General features: G+C 48.3%; 1 protein-coding gene across 1 annotated transcript in view; it reads left to right on the forward strand.

Annotated features, from left to right (window-relative positions):
• The window catches only part of LOC142287324 (proton channel OTOP1-like), an 87,212-nt gene extending 68,472 nt beyond the window's left edge, over positions 1–18,740 (forward strand). The window contains exons 5-6 of the mRNA XM_075333437.1: positions 11,908–12,767; positions 18,561–18,740. Coding sequence (XP_075189552.1) covers positions 11,908–12,767; positions 18,561–18,740 — 1,040 coding nt within the window. The remainder of the gene's footprint in view (positions 1–11,907; positions 12,768–18,560) is intronic.
• Positions 18,741–19,000: the final 260 nt, after the last annotated feature.

The raw sequence follows: 19,000 nt of genomic DNA on the forward strand, positions 1-19,000 counted from the left end.
TGTTCTGACTCCTGTGGTTGCCCAACGGTAGTCCGCTCCCCGGCGTATAGGTGCCGTAGGAGCCCATTTTGCCCGCAGGCGCTGGCCCTTGGATCTCTAGCCTATGGCGGTGGCTGTATATCCTCTCGGTGTGGACTGTTGCCTTCTGTCGAGTCTTGGTTGTTGGGAAACCCCTGGGGTTCCTTTCACACTCGGATTTGACTATTGTCGGCGGCTCCAAGCCCGGTCGGGGTGCGATGGCCCTGCCTGTGTGGTTAGCTTCACTCCGCTCCCCGGTCCGGTACCGGCGGGCCAACGCCCGACCCCGGTCCTACAACTCTGCAGAGATTCAGTAACTCCTACAGACGGCCACCACCGTCTGCCAACCTTGCTGTTTGTGTCTGGGCCCCTACCCAGACACCGACAGTTTCGTGTCCTCTCACTTTCACTGTGTACACGAATCTCTCTGTTTTCCCGCCTCCAGACCTGTGAACTCCTCGGTGGGTGGGGCTAACCACCTGGCTCTGCCCCACCTGGTGTGGACATCAGACCCTGGAGGGAGGCAACAAGGGTTTTTGTTTGACTGGTGTAACTGTCTAGGGAAAGGGGTGTGTATGGTGTTATGTCTGTGACTACCTGGCTAGTCCAGGGCGTCACATTCCCCCTTGGTAAAATGCAGACCGTCCGCAGGCTGCCCGTCCATCACCGGTTTTATTTTTCTGTAAAATATAAATTAACATATAAAACATTTAACACAAGCCTATTTTTCAGTTCTTCCCTTACGGGAGACATGGCACTTTAACGTTTCAAACATATGTAAAGACTTTTATTACTAACGGACGGGTTCATGGTCATCCGCTCCCCCACCCAAGCAACCTAAACCTTGATGCTGCCCCTAAGAAACGGGCAGCACCCCTTTACCCCAGTCCTAGTCCAGGTTACCCGAGCGGGAACGGGTACGGTATCTCGCACCCGGCTGTCACTTCAGGGGACCCCACGTCCAGGGGGACCCCTGACCCCCGGAGGATGGCCACCGGTCCTGGTGGTGGCCGGGCCCCAGCCTACTCTGCTGCGGGCCTTTCCTCCAATCTCCCTCTCCGGAGGCGGCACGGAACGGAAAACAGCCCACAAACTATTTACAAGCCCACAAGTTCGTGGGTGGCCTGCAAGTTCTCGGCCATGTTCATGAGTAGTTCTTCATGTGGGTGGTGAAAACACACAGAGTCCCCACGGGGACAACTTGCCGGCAACGGCCGGGATAATCAACTGGTTGATGATCAGTTGATAAACTCAGGTGATTGGTGTTCATTATTCAACGGAAACACGGTGCTGGGGGTCCCAACGGGGACAACTGGGTTGCAACGGAGGACCGCTGCCATCATTTGAGGTCGCCGTCGTACGCCTCCTCTGGATCCATCTTGGGACTGTACGGCGAAGGAGGCAACTGAGGCTGCTCGGTATCACTGCGGCTCACCCTTCTCTGGACATCCAGGGCGAACCAGCCTCTCTCTCCCAGGTGGCAGGTGTAAGTGACCAACTCACCCGCACGTAGGTCACGCTCCGGATGTCCTAGGGGCAGCTGGCTGTGCACGTCTCGCTGGGAGAAGAACGCCTTGACCTCCAGGCTGGGCTCATAAATAAACCCCCATCCACGCCGGGGGCAGAACTGCCGGACTTGGCCTTCAAAGGTCGGGCCCCATGCTTCAGGAGAGGCTTTTCGGAGGGCGTACTTCACCTCGATGGTGCGTGCCAACGTAGCAGCCTTTTCTCTCTCCCGGGCCTCTATCTCCCGGCCCATCGGGTTCGGCTGCCGCTCCCAACATGGCGGCTCCTTTAGCGCTGGGGTCGGGCCCAGCAGGCACCCCCCGATGCGGGCCACGACCGGCACCATCTGGGTTGGGGAGCACCGCTGTGTCGCGGCCTGCATTGCTGCCTTGCAGCGGCAACCCTACGCAGCCTCAGCCGAGGCCTGGAGCTTGCTGGCGGTCAGCGTCACCTTCAACCTCTGTACTGGCCGAGCGGACTGCTGGGGCCTCATCGGGTACGGCCGCCTCTGAGTCGGGTGACTCCCTTCGGGGAGCGGGCACCTTCCAAGGGAGCGGGGTCGGTGCTGGCCGGGCAAGCTGTTGTTCGCGGGCAGCGCCTGCGGGTGAATCTTCGCGGGCGGGAGCGATGTCATCTGTTGCCGGGTTCGGGAGCAACGGGCCGACCGGCGGGGTGGTGACGAGCAATGCGGGCAGCGGGGGACACAGCAGGCTGAGCGAAGGCAGACTGGGCCCCTCAGCCGCAGCGACCGGTCCCTCCGGGACACAGGGGCGTGGGTCACTCACCCGCTCCTCTGACTCTGCTTCCACCTCACAGGCCCGCACGGCCACCACCACTTCCACCATTCCAGCCTCCCATTCTTGGATGAACAGCTGGAGCCGGGTCTGTAGCTTGCGGCTTAACTGTGCCACCTGAGCTTCCACCCACGCCGCTGTTCCGGGCGGGGGCCTTCTGTTTAGAACTGACATCCTGCTTGCTCGGCCTCCAGGAACGGGATATGTTTCAGGGTCCTGGCGTCCCTGCTTCTGATGCCCTCGGTTACATGAGGCAGCCTTTCACCCGCCCCCCTTGGTTCTTTCTAGCACTTCCTCGTTGGGGGCGGGGCTTCACTTTCGCGCCTTCCCTGCTTGGGGAAGACACTCGAACGGGAAATCTTCACGCCAAAGATTGCGGCACTTCAAATTTTTCGGCTGGACGCCGCCGGCGGGGACTGCAAGGCGCACTTCTACCGGTAGGTAGATTGGTTCTAATCCTGTTCGTGACGCCAAGTTGTCACGGGCGGAGGGAACGCGCTCACCACGCTCGGGTCCGGGGTTTCTGCTGCTGCTTGGTGGCTCAAGAGGTGAACCGGACCCGGGGACTCGAGCAGCGCTCCTCGTCCACGAGTGAAAAGGGGGTGGTTTGTTTAGGGAGATAGTTCGTGACGCCACCCACGGGTCGTGGTGATAAAGGGCACCACCACTGCTGGTGACTGGGATCCCGGGAGCGATGGTAGGGAGCAGCTAGGATGTTGTGTATGTGAGATCACCTGGACAAGCCAAAAGGTTTTGGAACAACGTTTCTGGATGAATGAGACCACAAGAAAGATTTTAGGTTTAAATGAGAAGTGTTATGCTCGTGTGATGCCCTGGACTAGCCAGGTAGTCACAGACATAACACCATACACACCCCCTTCCCTAGACAGTTACACCAGTCAAACAAAAACCCTTGTTGCCTCCCTCCAGGGTCTGATGTCCACACCAGGTAGGGCGGAGCCAGGCGGTTGGCCCCACCCACCGAGGAGTTCACAGGTCTGGAGGCGGGAAAACAGAGAGATTCACATAGACCTACAGCAGCGGACTTAAGGAAAATGGTGCCCGGAGGTGGGATATGCGCAGACATCTTGGTTCATCATTGAGCATAAAACTCAATCTGCGCATGCGCTGACTATGGGCACCATATCTTTGAAGACCCCACCGCTGACAGTTTCTGGATGTTCCTGCCAGCACCCACAGCGAGCATTTGGGAAACCCACCACACTGCCCCCTTCTTCACCACTCCCCCTGCATCCTGTGACCCCACTCCACCACAGCTGATGCCCCCCTCGGTACCCGTGATACAGTGAAGCTGCAATAAGTGAACTGCAATATAACGGGGGACGACTGTAATCGTATAAACCTTTTTCAGTCTGATTAGAATCAACAACTCTGTTTCCTAAGAAATCTCCTTTATTTGTGCGTTGATACAGTACTACAAACAGAATGATCAGACTATGATAGATCACTATTCATTAAATATTACAATGTTGCGCACGAACTTGGGGAGAGGTCTGGCGTGGGGCAAGACACACAACAAATAGGGATTTCACCACAACAAACAAGGGATACATCATGGACACTAAAATAGCGATTGGCCCTGGCGCTAGTGAGGGGAAAGATGGGACACCTCCTGCACTCACCTGCAGCTGCACCCTGCACTCCTAGCCAGTCCCTATCCTAGCTGCACTTGTTACCGAGCAGGATACCTGAAGCCAGAAAGACCCTGTAATGACCCTGGCTAGTGACCTGACAGATAAGGATCTATAGTCCCACCGTTACACTAATACAACATGAAGGGAAGGTATGACAGACAAGGGAAACAACAAAGGAAAAAGCTCAACTTCACGGCTACAGTCAGACACCAGGACTGCAGCTTACACTGCTTCACTTCATCCGGGGCTACAACAGCTCCTTCCATCTCAAGGCCTAGCTACAGAATGCATCAGAATAACCGTTGACCTCTACTGGGAGATGTGAACATATATATAGGGGAAGGGAATGGTCACCAATCGGAAGCACCTGAGGCCAGGAGTCAGAAACTGATGGAAAGCAAAACTGACATTAACCCTTTCAGCACCAAAGTAAAGGGAATATGTGTAATACGAGTAGTCTCGTATGGCAAAGAGAGACTCTGGCCCAGATCCTTTCACAAGTCACTAGTAACATAGAGACAAACATACAGGCTGCCATCTCATACCTTTTTGTCATCTTATTGATTGAAAATACCAGACTTAAATTTTCCCTTCAAATAATCTGCGAATCTTAAAAGTACTTTTTGTTTTCTTTAACTACTCTTAAGGCTTGTGTGAAATTCTGATGTACCTTTAGGGCAAAATTATGCAAAAATATTAAATTTGGTAGAGTTTACAAACTTTAAAGCATTATTGCAGGTATTCATAGGAATTACGCTCCTCGACAGCAAAATTGCAACACCAAGGTTAAAAAGCTGTGGAATTAAAGAAATTGCAAAATCGATGATATGCAAATGGTGGAAAAATAGAAACTAAATCTTGGTTTGTTCAGTATGGATTACAAGTGCTAAGCTGATAAGTACACACACTTACACGCTTTGTCATACTGTCAGTGAGGTCATTAATTTTTGTTGAGAAATGTTCTTCCACGCTAACCACGCTAAGTTACTTGGGCTTGCAAATCATTACGAGCCACTGTTGGCAGCTCAATTTCCAATTGTCTAACAATGATATCTTAGATGTGCTCTATAGGAGACAAGTGTGGAGATGCTGCAGGCCATGTTAGCATGTTTAGGCCATACAGGCTCTCAGGTTGAAAAACAGTTTATGGGGCATTTTGCAGAAGTGGCTGTACCATTGGTTCCATAATCAAATCCATGTAATACCGAGCTGTTAGTACAGTATATCCAGAAGACTAAAGGAGACTGGCTACCGTACATTATGCCAACATACTGTACAACATAACCCCAGGAGTAGGACCAATGTGATGTTTCCTTACCAAGGCGTCTTCCTGGTCTTGCAGACATGGTCGTCAAAACTAATCTGTGGCTGTGATTGCATCTTAGAAAAAAGCAGGACTCATCAATAAAGAGGATACACCTTTCCAGCCTTCATTGCCATCTTTCTCTGCACAATAATATCCTTTGAGAGCCATGGCGTATAGTCAATTGAAAACTTGTAGCTGGACATCTGTCTCATAGCGTAGTGTTGTGCCAACACCTTCTGATGGTTTGTGTAGACATTGTTTGATGCCCGTAGCGGATGTGTCGCCCTGGGCAAGCCAGGGGACACAGGTCACACACCACTACACCCCACATCCCAGGTAGGCACATCACAGCTAACCAGAAATCCTTGTTGCCTTCCTCCAGAGGCTGATGATGCACACCAGGGGGTGGGCCAGGCGGTTGGCTCCGCCCACCAAGGAGGTAACAGCTCTGGAGGCGGGAGAAACCAGGCAGATTAGCCCAGGCAGGGCTTGAGTGCAGATAGCTCAGGGAGGAGCAGGAGTGAGGAGCTAAGTAGAGGAGTTAAGAAAGTGAAAGTGAAAGTAGAAAAGTGGAAAAAGGAGGAAAGCAAGTGAAGTGACAGAAGAGAAAGAAAGCCTGAAGGGTCCAGCTTTGTGTAGGGCCAGATCAGCAAGGTCAGCGACGACGGTGACTGTCTGGAGGGGGACCGTTTGGAAGTTCCTGGAAGGACCCCGTTGGCTGTGTGCCCGGTGGTCTGGAGCAGTGTTCCGAAGGACAGTCAGCACCAGGGCAGGGGCCTCTCGGACCCCGGCAAGGCTAGGAGTCGCCAAATTTGCCGAATCCGTCAGTGACGGGGACGCAGATCCCCAACAACCAAGTCCCGATTGAAGGCAACAGCCCAACCTGAAGCAGAGAGACACCGCCACCGCCACGGCACCAGTTTCTCAGGGCCAGCGCCTGCGGGCAAAGTGTAGAGCTCCTCCGGCCCAGATTGCAGTCGGGGAGCGGGTAACCGGAGGGAATCCACCGCTACCACAAGTCAAACATAGGTGCAAGGAAAAGGGACATCACCGTCACCTACCGGGAGTGCAGGTGCAGCCGTCTGTGGGACCGTCCTACCAGCCGTTTGGTTTACCGTACAAACTGTGTCCATGTCTCAGGCTGAGTGAGTACCACAGTGCCGCAAGGATCAGCGCTGCCCCCGCGTCCCTGCGCCCATCAGGCCCCGTACCTACTTCTCCATCACCGGGCCCCGGGACCAACCAACCCCTACCCACAGAGGGGCAACACAACGCCTTGCTGCTCCGCATCACCATCCCCGGGAGCCCCGTACAGAGCAGCGGTGGTGAAATCACCACAACTGTGGGTTGCGTCACGAACTATAACAATCCCCACACCCAACCATAAAACCCCTTTTCACTCACGGGCGAGGAGTGTCGCTCGAGAAACCCCGGGATCCGGCCCACAGCTCGAGCCACCACTGAGCAGCTGCCGGACCTGAGCAGAAGGGGTGAGCGTAGTGTGCCGACACCCTCCTCCCCGCCCGCGACAACTTGGCGTCACGAACAGGATCTTACCGCTCTGCCGTTTGGTAGAGGTGTGCCTTGTTACCGCCGGAGGTATCCGGCAGGAAAATTTCAGAAGCCGCCATCTTTGGCGCGAAAAGTTCCCGCTCGAGCGTCTTCTCGAGCAGTAGAGGCGCGAAGGCCAAAACCCCGCCCCGAGAGAGGAGGGGCCGGAAAGAGCTAAGGGGGACGCGATGGCGGCTGGACGCATGTAGCTGCAGCTATAAAAGCAGGGACGCCAGGACTCTGCAGCGATATTGGGTTCCTGGAAAGCACGACTGTCGAGATGTCAGCCCCACCTAGTTCTGCGGAGACTACCGAGCCGGTGTCCGGAACAGCAGCATGGTTGAGGGCCCGGGCGGCGGGGATCTGCCGTCGCTACCAGAGTCAGATCGGCGGGCTGATGGAGCAGTGGGCCGCGGAGGTGGAAGCGCTAGTTGCTGTGGCCCGAGTGTATGGAGTGGAGGCCATGATGGAGGAGCTGGAGAGTGACCCACGCCCCTGTGTCCCCGAGGGACCGGCCGCTGCGGCTGAGGGACCCGGTCTACCCCTGGCTCCTGTGTTACCTCCGTCCTACGCACTCGCGTGCTGCACCGAACCTGGCCCGTCGGGTGTGCCTCCCTCTGTGACTGCGGCGGGGGCAGAAGATAGCGACCCCGGGCCTGACACTGAGCCTGTGTCGGAAGAAGAGGAGGAGGTCGTTGCCCTGCCTGGCATGGAGGCCACTTATATCCCCCGAACCGGAGGCAATGGGTATCGGGCAGCCCTTCCACGCCGTGCTTGCTATGCACTGGAGGGGCTAGTGCCCGTGTCCTTCCACCCCGAACCGGGTGAGGAGGACGAAGACACCCCGTAGGGCAGCGGATGCCCGTTGCACCGTCCCCGTTGGGACCACCAGTAAGTTTGTTTAAAAGTTTTGGAAAGAATGATAAGGAAAATGAAAATTACCGAAGTTTCACCTGATTTGCTTGTGATTGAACCGGCAGGAGCCGGCACCGTTGTCCCCGTGGGGACTGTTTAAAGTTTATTTGGCATGGGAACTATCCATGGACAAGCCCGTGAACTTGCAGGGCACCACAAACGTTAAGTGGCTTGTAAATATGTTGGTTACCGTTACCGTTTCCGCAATGCCGCCTCTGGAGAGGCAGGTTGGAGGGAGGGCCCTGAGCAGAGCAGGCTAGGGCCCAGCCACCAAAGGAATCGGTGGCTACCCTCTGGAGGGGAAGGACAGATCCCGCTCGGGTAACTTGTGCTGGACTGTGGGTCAAGGGGTGCTGCCTGGGTTTTAGGGGCAGCATCAGGGCCAGGTTGCTTGGGTGGTAGAGAGCGGAAACCGTATCCGTAAACCGTTGCAACGTTAAAAGTAAATGTGCCTCCCGTCTTGGGAAGAGTTTTGATTAAAAATGTAAATATGTTGATTTTTCAAATGTTATCTTTTTCAGAAAAATAAAACCGGTGTAGGATGGCAGCCCGCGGACGGTCTGCATTTTGCTAAGGGGGAATGTGTCGCCCTGGGCAAGCCAGGGGACACAGGTCACACACCACTACACCCCACATCCCAGGTAGGCACATCACAGCTAACCAGAAATCCTTGTTGCCTTCCTCCAGAGGCTGATGATGCACACCAGGGGGTGGGCCAGGCGGTTGGCTCCGCCCACCAAGGAGGTAACAGCTCTGGAGGCGGGAGAAACCAGGCAGATTAGCCCAGGCAGGGCTTGAGTGCAGATAGCTCAGGGAGGAGCAGGAGTGAGGAGCTAAGTAGAGGAGTTAAGAAAGTGAAAGTGAAAGTAGAAAAGTGGAAAAAGGAGGAAAGCAAGTGAAGTGACAGAAGAGAAAGAAAGCCTGAAGGGTCCAGCTTTGTGTAGGGCCAGATCAGCAAGGTCAGCGACGGCGGTGACTGTCTGGAGGGGGACCGTTTGGAAGTTCCTGGAAGGACCCTGTTGGCTGTGTGCCCGGTGGTCTGGAGCAGTGTTCTGAAGGACAGTCAGCACCAGGGCAGGGGCCTCTCGGACCCCGGCAAGGCTAGGAGTCGCCAAATTTGCCGAATCCGTCAGTGACGGGGACGCAGATCCCCCAACAACCAAGTCCCGATTGAAGGCAACAGCCCAACCTGAAGCAGAGAGACACCGCCACCGCCACAGCACCAGTTTCTCAGGGCCAGCGCCTGCGGGCAAAGTGTAGAGCTCCTCTGGCCCAGATTGCAGTCGGGGAGCGGGTAACCGGAGGGAATCCACCGCTACCACAAGTCAAACATAGGTGCAAGGAAGAGGGACATCACCGTCACCTACCGGGAGTGCAGGTGCAGCCGTCTGTGGGACCGTCCTACCAGCCGTTTGGTTTACCGTACAAACTGTGTCCATGTCTCAGGCTGAGTGAGTACCACAGTGCCGCAAGGCACAGCGCTGCCCCCGCGTCCCTGCGCCCATCAGGCCCCGCACCTACTTCTCCATCACCGGGCCCCGGGACCAACCAACCCCTACCCACAAAGGGGCAACACAACACCTGGCTGTTCCGCATCACCATCCCTGGGAGCTCCGTACAGAGCAGCGGTGGTGAAATCACCACAACCGTGGGTGGCGTCACGAACTATAACAATCCCCACACCAAACCATAAAACCCCTTTTCACTCACGGGCGAGGAGTGTCGCTCGAGAAACCCCGGAATCCAGCCCACAGCTCGAGCCACCACTGAGCAGCTGCCGGACCCGAGCAGAAGGGGTGAGCGTAGTGTGCCGACACCCTCCTCCCCGCCCGCGACACGGACACAGACTGAAAAGGGCCCCTATGCCAGAACAATATAAGGGCCCTTTGCAGCCCAGGAGCTCAAAAAAATTCAAAATTCCACCTGCTCTGGAGGTAGACATGGGCCCCCTTACCTATTAGGCCCATGTGTAGCCGCACAGGTTGCACTAATGTAATGGTATGTCCATCCCTGTTTGATGCTGTAGAATTGGTATGTGACAACCTATTTGTGGCAGAGAATTGATTAAGCATGAACCCAATGGTAAGGCCATTTCTCCAAAGTGTCCCATGAGCAATTTTTCAACAAGACGTCAGACCTCATGTTGGTGCTACTGTCAGCAGACTATGTGGGATAAATGTGCTACCATGGTCTGCAGTCTCTCTGGACTTGTCTTCCATCGAGCATATCGTGGACTTCATTGCAAAGGAAGTTGCTGGCAGTGGATCTTGATGATTTCTGCACCCAAGTGCATTCAGCTTGGCAGAACATTTCTCAGACAACCATTAATATCCTGATCGATAGAAGCCATGACATATAAGTGCAGGGATTTCTGCACTTTCTGCTCATACTTGATACTAAATAAATCAAGATTTTTTTTAAAAATGATGTTTTCATTTTTTAATCAATGTCATATCAGTAACATGTCTATCTATCCTGTTATTTCTATAATTACAAAACGTTTCCTTCTCGGAGTTACAGTTTCAATTTTAAGGAATAAATAAGCAGAAGCATAAGACAGTTTCAATCAAGAATTAAAGGGAATATGTCAGCAGCTTTTTTCTATGTAATCTTGTAATGTGAGGACAGTAGGGATTAAACACTTAATTTAGAGATGTGGAATCTATTAGGCTGTGGACTGTTGTTTATTTGCAATTAAGGTTTTATCACCGGGTGATTATTATTGCCAGGACTACAGCAATGCGGGAGCTCTGGTCTGACAACGCCCCTTCCTGTGGTAAGCAGCTCACTTTCAATAGACCATGTACATAAAGAGGCTGCTCCTGCTATGGGGGAGGTTAGCTTTCTGAGCTCTGCTACATGCCACATTTAAAGGGAATATATCACCCTTTTGAGTTTTTTTAGTTATTAATATGGGCATACAGGTGGCATAAAGGTGAAATTAGCCATACCTGTATGCCTCCTGGATGATGGGTCATTTGACAAAAATCATCTTTTATATCTTCTATCTTCTGGGCTATGGGTCGTGTGCTGCCCTGAAGAAAAGCTGGCCTCCGGTCTTCATTACACAGGATTCCTCCTCTCCTTCTCTTCCCTGCATGTGATGTATAGAAATCTCATGCCCCATGCTTCTTTGTTACTTAGCGTAAACTGACCTGAGGTAGATAGATAAATAGGATAGATTAGGAAAACATATATACTAAATAATATCTCACCCCTCTGCGTAATGTAAGCTTGCACCCTTTAGTGCCTTTCATGTGGCACTGAATGGTGTTTAGCATTGTCTTTAGACCCAAAATCACTAATTAAAAAAAAAAACGACGTGAGGTCCCACTTATTTTTTGAAAGCCAACTAAGGAAAAACAGACAGCTGCAGCCTGCAGACCACAGCTGGCAGCTTTACGTTGGCTGGTAATCCAAAACAGAGATCACCCCACAATGTTGCTTTTAATTAAATATTTAAAATGAAATAAATAATTAAAAAAAAAACCCAAAAACATGGAGTCCCCCACAAATTGGATTATCAGCCAAGGTAAAGCAGACAGCTAGAGTCTGGTATTCTCAGACTGAGGAAGACCATGATTATTGGGCCCTCCCAAGCCTAAAAGTAGCAGGCTGCTGCCACACCAGAAGTGGAACATCCTTTAGATGCATCAATCCTGGAGCTGCGTCTCGGCTCATCCCGTTGCCCTGGTGTAGTGGAAAACAGGGTAATATATGGGATTGAGGCCAGCTGTGAATAGCAGCATTACTGGGACATTTCATTTATGGCAATGCTATCAAATATTACAATACAAGAAAAAACAAGTAACATGTCAGTGCTGGTAAAGATGACAAAAAAAAGCATATGATATCTCAAAGTCACAGACATCTATTATTGCTTTTAACATTTCATAAAATACTCACATAAAGGCTAAACGACTGGGTGTCATTGTACCTCAATGTATGTTTCACCCTGCTTCATCAGGGGACATCAGTCTTCTTGCTAAACATTACTGAAAATATTAGTCATCCACCTTTACATGCAAGCAAACAGCCTGCAGTCTTGTGAGTTTTCATGTGGTATTATTGAGTTTTGTTACTTTATCCCATGTACTGTATAATCTGCTTATCACTAGCTTGACATTAACTACAGCTTTATTGTTGTCCTTTATTCTTACAGATGAAGAACACATCAGGTGTAACTGTAGCACGGATCTATGTGAGAACTTTAAGAAAGGAATCTATTACATCTACCCATTCTACATTGAATATCAGATCTTAGCCTCAGCCATGCTGTATGTTCTGTGGAAGAACATAGGGAACAACCTTGGACATTCTCATCATAGAGCGAAGCTGAATTTTCGAGGGGTGGTCCCTGGCACCCTTGTAGGAGCCACCGTTGTAGCTGCAACAATTGCTGTGGTGGTAATATATCTACTCAATATTGGACGCTCAAAGAATAACAGCGAGTCCGCTCTGAGTGTCTTCTACTTTTACTCCATCACTGTTCTAAGCTTCATGAGTATAGCATCAATAATCGGCCTTGTGATATATAGAGTGGATAAAATGCGTACCATGAAGGAGAAAAGCCCAGCCATAAAGCTGGATGAAAGCCTACTGGTGGGTTCCGCCATTGGATCTTGGATTACATCATGGGGCTCCATTATTGCAATCATTTTTGCTAGTAGCCACCCAGCTTATATGTGGTCCAACCTACCCTACTCCATACTAATGATATTAGAGAAATACCTACAAAACCTGTTTATAATTACGTTCATAAACCAAAAAGACAAGCAAAATGCTAAGATACCGCGAGTGGAAATATCCGCAATGGCTGGTGACAGCGCCTTTACTATTGAAAATATGGAATTCAGAAAAAGTAATGAGGACAAAATGCAAAATCTCAAAAACTACAACAGCCACAATGGGACAAAGCAAGATAGCATTTCTACAAATAATAAACCTCCGGATCCGAGAGCGAAATTCAAAAAAACAATCCTGAAAAACATTACAATCGCATTATTTCTATGCAACCTTTCTGTAAGTATATTGCTATTAGTACAGTGGAGCACACAGTTGTATATTTAAAGTGTTACGAAATACAAATAGATATGAAAAAATTGTACAATTTACTGGGAAATTCGATGCAAAACCTACAAATACCTTGAAAAAATATAACCATGGGAATTAGATTAAAGGGGTTTACCATTTCCAGGATCCTATCCCAATATGTAGTAGGTGTAATATTAATAAAATTAAAAAATTCAATTAGAAATGTATTATAGTTCTCCTGATATAGCGTGACAAGTAGAAACTGCACAGATGATCAGAAATCATCCAGCAACTGTGGAGTTAAGCCTGCAGAAGGAGGCAGGACATATTCAGCAGTGACCTATGGGATGCTGGGAAGCAGGGAATGTGTGTGTGGCTCTGCAAAAGGAGAGAAGGGTCTGTTTGTCTCTCTGCAAAGAAGAAGGAGCAGTGCTCAGAAAGTGTAGTGTATGTATCCTGAGAAAAGTCAAGCTACAGAAATCTGCCAGTTCAGGACAGAGACTTCCAGGAGAACAGCTCAGGATAGTTCAAAAGCAAACTGTTGTTCCGCAGAAGTATAGAGGAGAGAAGTAACCAGTACAGGATTCACCCCTCCCCCTCACATTAGTGCAATTATAAGGTACAGTGCCCTGCCTGCTTTGTGGACATCCACATTGTAAGACGAAAGTCTCTGTGTAAGGAGAGAAGATAATCTGTGAACAGGCTGTAATGTATATTATTGGAAGCTCTGTGTGACGATTATTAAAGCCTTCAATCTACTGGAACAGAGTTATATAGCTGTGTGCTTGCTGGAAACTGGTACATCACCTCATGTATAGAAGATGCTGGTTAAGTGTGCCCTGATTTATTACTCCAAGTATCCAAAGAACTCATGTTTACTTTGCCCAGCCTCCCTATACAGAGTGGTGGACATACAACAATAGCCATGTCTCTTACCTCATGTGCAGGGCATTGCAGCTTAGGTATCCATGGTTACATCCACTAAATTAGCGAAAGTTAGTTGCTAGTGGTCAGTACCATGGATACCTACGCTGCAATGCCCTGCACATGAGGTAAGAGACATGGCTATATCAGGGGAACTATACTACATTTCTAATTGGAGGTATTTGTTAATATTATTATGACACCTACTACATATTGGGATAAGATCTTGGAGATGGGAATAACCCTTTAAGTTGTGTTGCTTAATTCGATTAATTAGTCAAGACCAGGACTGAAGAAAGTGGTGTTGTCAATGCATTTCAAAGTCAATAAAAGAGGAAGGATTCAAATTGACTTTCAAACGCATTGACAATAAAAGCACTTGTTTTAATCCTGGTCTTGGATCCTTATTGGAATTCGGCAGTGCAGATTTAATCCAATTCCCATTGTTATCCTTCACATATATCAATGGATGCTGCAGCAGTGGGTATTTTTCCAATATTAGGGGTTGTGTTACACACAATCCTATCAGGTGAGCATAATACTATTCTTCCCCCACTGTATAACTTGGGTAAGACCCTATGGTGCTTTGCATTATTTATTTGAAAAAAATATATGACATATTCTTTTTTCCTTATGATCTATTATTCTTCACTGCAGTCACACACACAAGTGATGCGCCCACGGGGTCTTGGGGATTACTCGTCACCGGCCGTTGGAGGTTTGGGAAGTCACAACGGCCAGGCCTGGTTTCGTGACCCCGGCGGTGTCAATAAAGATGGGGATGGGGATGATGGGAGTAGTTATTCGTGATGTCACCTGTGGTGTGCGGCCAATTACTAGCCCCCGCTGCGGGAAATATGTCTTCTGGGGCAAATGGTGGCACAGCTTGGGTGTTGCAGCTCTCCACAGGTAGAGCTAGGCCTCAGGGAGGATGTTGGTGATAGTAGTCACCTATGGCGCAGGGGCAGGATGATGGGAGTGCCGGCAATGATGGGACGACACAGAGGGTGCAGTTCAAGTTCTTTACTCACTGATGTCACACCGCCTTTGCAGTGCGGTGTTCCGCTGTGATGGGCTCCAGCCGAACCCGGATAGTTCAGAGGTCAAAGTGCTTCCTTCTGTGTGTCCTTTCCAGTGGTCTTCCCTCCACCTAAGCTCCTGGGCCGTGAAACGGGTTGTGGTTGCCTGCTGCACTCCCTGCGAACCTTGGGGTCCCCCTTCTTCCTAAGAACCCGGGTCGAGCCTCCAGCTTCGGACCACGGGCCCCTGTCTGTCCTTATCACCTCTGACTGTTGTCTCTTACTGAGTGCGAACTGGTGCTTGCTGTGTCCGGACCTAACTAACTGCTGTGCGAGATGACTCCTAACTTCCCCTGCAGGAGCCCCGCCTCCTGGGTTCCTGAACTAGTGGGTAAGAGGTCCCATACCTCGTGATGGCCACCTCTGGCACCTAACCTGGCCCAGTCCCAGTGACAGAGCTCCCGTGTTATGTGTTGGATGTGTTGTGGTGGTTGTTTACCGGTGATGACTTCCTCTGAATCCGAGATGAATGCTGCACCTCGGGTGCGGTACAGCACACTGTGGCACCTGAAGCCACAGGGGCGCCACACAATATCTTAGGCTGAGTTTACATGTTATGGCCATGTTGTGTTTAGAACTGCAACTTTTTTGCTGAAATATTTTTATATAATAGTAAAACAATGTGTTTTTGCCATGATTGTGGCAAAAAAATGCAATGTGTAAGCACAGCCTTATAGATTTTTCAGTGCTTAATGGCTTTCTTGCCTTTCCTATATTCCTAAATTGTGAATTGTGGCATTTTGTCACTATCCAGATTTTCTATAAAATGGCTGCTGCATTTCCTGCTTTTGCTTTTATACAGGTTATGTGCTATACCATGTAATGTGATAGCATTATGGTGAAGCCCATGTGACTGCGCCCGAGGACTTGTGTGCCTACTCTGGCTGATGTAATCTTGTGCATTATGTAAAATGGGGGCAGCCAATTTTCGAAATTCGAGCAAGGCGAAGAACTAATAGCATAGAACTTGTCAAGTCCATTGAATTCCCACATATTCAACATGAATTTGTTTTGCAATTAATTGATGCGCTCATCACAAACTGAATATAGTATTAAATTAACCTAGAAAAGAAAGGAAAGGCAAGAAGAAGGGTAAGGATGAAGAGTAGAGATGAGCAAACCCAAGATCCAGTGTTTGGTCTTTGTATTAAACACAGACTTTACAAAAAAATAGAGTTTAGGTTCAGAGTTCGGGTGTTTTACGTATGCAAACCATTAGCGAACATCGCTGTGCTCAGGTACGCTCGGTGCTCAGCCCAGTGTGAGATGCTTGCAGTGTTTGATCGGCTCCCACTGGGGGTAACAACAGTGCGATCTGATGTAGTGTGCACCCCTTTTGATTTTCAATTAACAAAAAAAAATAAAAAAATATACTTATTTGGTATCACTGCGTTCAGAAAGGTCTGATTTATCAAAATATATTGGCGCAAAAAATTAGGCCTCATTAGCCTCATATGCAGAAAAATAAAATATTATCGTTCTCGGATAATTGAGACAAAAGCAAAACATTTTTTGCTTTTTTTTTGGACACTTAAATAAAAAAACTACGTTTGGTATGTATGTACTCGTACTGACCTGGAGAGTCATACTACCACATCAGTTTTACCATATAGTGAACATGGTTAAAAAACATCCCTAAAACAATTGTGAAATGCACTTTTTTTGCAATTTCACCACAGTTGGATTTCTTTGCTCGTACATTATATAGCAAAATGAATGGTGTCATTCAAAAATACAACACGTTCCTCAAAACAAATCAGGTCCTCATACTGCTGAATTGACAGAAAAAAAAAAAGTTATGGTTCTTAGAAGGGGGGGGGGGGGGGGGGTAAAACGAAAATGAAAAAAACAAAAAAGAGCCATGGCATGAAGGGGTTAAAATCATCCCTGGAAAGTCTTTTAGGAAATTCCAGATGGTAACTGCAGTGCCAGCATTCCTCTGGAATATAGTTATTGCAAAGTTGATGGCATATGTTTTTATTTTTCAGACTTCATTGTTTGCCAACAATAGGTACGGCACTTGTAGGTACGGCATCAAAGCATTGAAGAAGTTCACCCAACCACTAATATATATATATATATTGTGATACAGGGAATATACCTCAGCTGGGATCTTTGCTTTGGTCCAAGCGAGTGGCTATGGATTACAGATGACAGCGGCAGACTGGCAGGTTCCGCACAGATATGGCCACTGCCGTGTTTATTGTGTACACTTATGCCTCAGTGTTACACATGCAAAAAAACAGGAAAATAAACGTCTAAGGCCATCTGGCCACTAACTAACAACAGAATGCTAGCTACAAAATAAACCTATGTAACAAACAAAACAGTATTCTCTTACTGTGTGGGTTCCTCAGCACAGCCAGTGGAGGTATTGAGTCCCAGCACCAGCAGCCATGAGCCTGTACCTCTCCTCAGCAGCCTCTCTGTTCTGAATGCCTCCTGATTATTTCAGCTGATCCAGTGAGGAATCAAAAAACTGGACTGAATGTGGAGAAGGGAGCAACCAGTCCCACTGCCATTCCTACTGATTGCTCCAGGAAAAAACGAGCCCAAAATTACACTGAAATAAACAGGCTTCAGTGACTAACTTATTGCTGAGCCAGATATAACTTTCCCAGCCTTTCCCAGCCCATTTGCATGGGCCGACCGCTCCACAATCAATACATGGAGACATATGAAATGAACCGAGGGGAAACATACCTGTTCTCTAGTACTTCTCCCCTCGGCATCTCACAATATATATATATATATATATATATATATATATATATATATATATATATATATATATATATATATATATAATATATATATATATATATATATATATATACATACATAAATACATACATACATACATACAAGGAGAAAACTCTGAATCTGGGCCCCATAGGAGTCATGTGAGCTCCCACTATCATATACTGTATATGTGTTTTTCTCTTGAGGTTCCATAGTTGTCATAAAAGCTTATAGGGAATCTGTCAGCAGGTTTTTGCTACCTCATTGGACAGCAGCATTATGTAGGCAGAGATTGTGAATCCAACGATGTATCACTTAGCACTTAGAATACTGGATGCAGTTGTTTTGACACAATCAAACTTTTTAGAATTAAGACCCTGTCACACAGAGATAAATCTGCAGCAGATCTGTGGTTGCAGTGAAATTGTGGACAATCAGTGCTAGGTTTGTGGCTGTGTACAAATGGAACAATATGTCCATGATTTCACTGCAACCACAGATCTGCCAAAGATTTATCTCTGTGTGTGACGGGGACTTTAGTGATGTAGCAGAGCTCAGAAAACTGCCCCGGCTCATAACAGACTCTCTATATACAATGTCTATAGACAGTGAGGTGCTAATCACAGCAGGCGTGTGCTGGACTAGCTTACCGAGTCCAGAAATGGTAATCTTCTGAAGTTAAAACCAACATTTCAGATGAAAAGAGACACATGGCTGAAATCTTTGTGTTAACCCCTACAGCATGCTGTCTTCAGATTACACAGCAAAAACCTGCTGACAGATTTCCTTTAAAAAAGCTCGTCACAGCTAGCTAGATAACAAGGAGTGAACACTGACCCGATTGTTCTTGGACGGTTCTCTCCTTGTGGAGAGGCAGCTAATAAGGATTTTTTAGGGCAATGTTCTCTGGGAAATGTATGCCTAATGTTCTTCCTTCTGGAGGAGAGCTGTTTTGCACACATGTACATGAATAAGTTAGTAGTAGAAAAGTTTTATACTATATACACAGTACTAACACATACAATTTTTCTTCCAGCTTTGGATACCCCCAGCTTTTGGATGTCGCCCGCAGTATGATAATGGATTGGAAGCGATTGTGTTCGGGTTCATACCCTGGATTATCATTATAGATATTGCTGTCCCATTTTCCATCTTTTACAGAATGCACTCTGCTTACTCCTTGTTTGATGTGTACTGTAAAATAGGTACTTTCTGAAAAGTCATCAAGAATTAAGGGTTTATTTTATAAATCATGATAATTTCTGCATAGGAAAGTACTAAAAATAATAAAAATTAAGGACCCCATGAAGGACATATGAAGAAGGCACCGCTCTTTATTCCACAATCTTTCCCTTTTAACTGGATATTTTTTTTTTTATGTCTAATATTTACTTTGTGTGTGGTGTAATAAAAGTAGTAATAATAGATTAAAAGTTTTTTTGAATGATGAAGAGCTGGAGATGCAGAAAAGTAAGT

This window comes from Anomaloglossus baeobatrachus, chromosome 1, assembly GCF_048569485.1.
Source record: "Anomaloglossus baeobatrachus isolate aAnoBae1 chromosome 1, aAnoBae1.hap1, whole genome shotgun sequence".
Taxonomy (NCBI): domain Eukaryota; kingdom Metazoa; phylum Chordata; class Amphibia; order Anura; family Aromobatidae; genus Anomaloglossus; species Anomaloglossus baeobatrachus.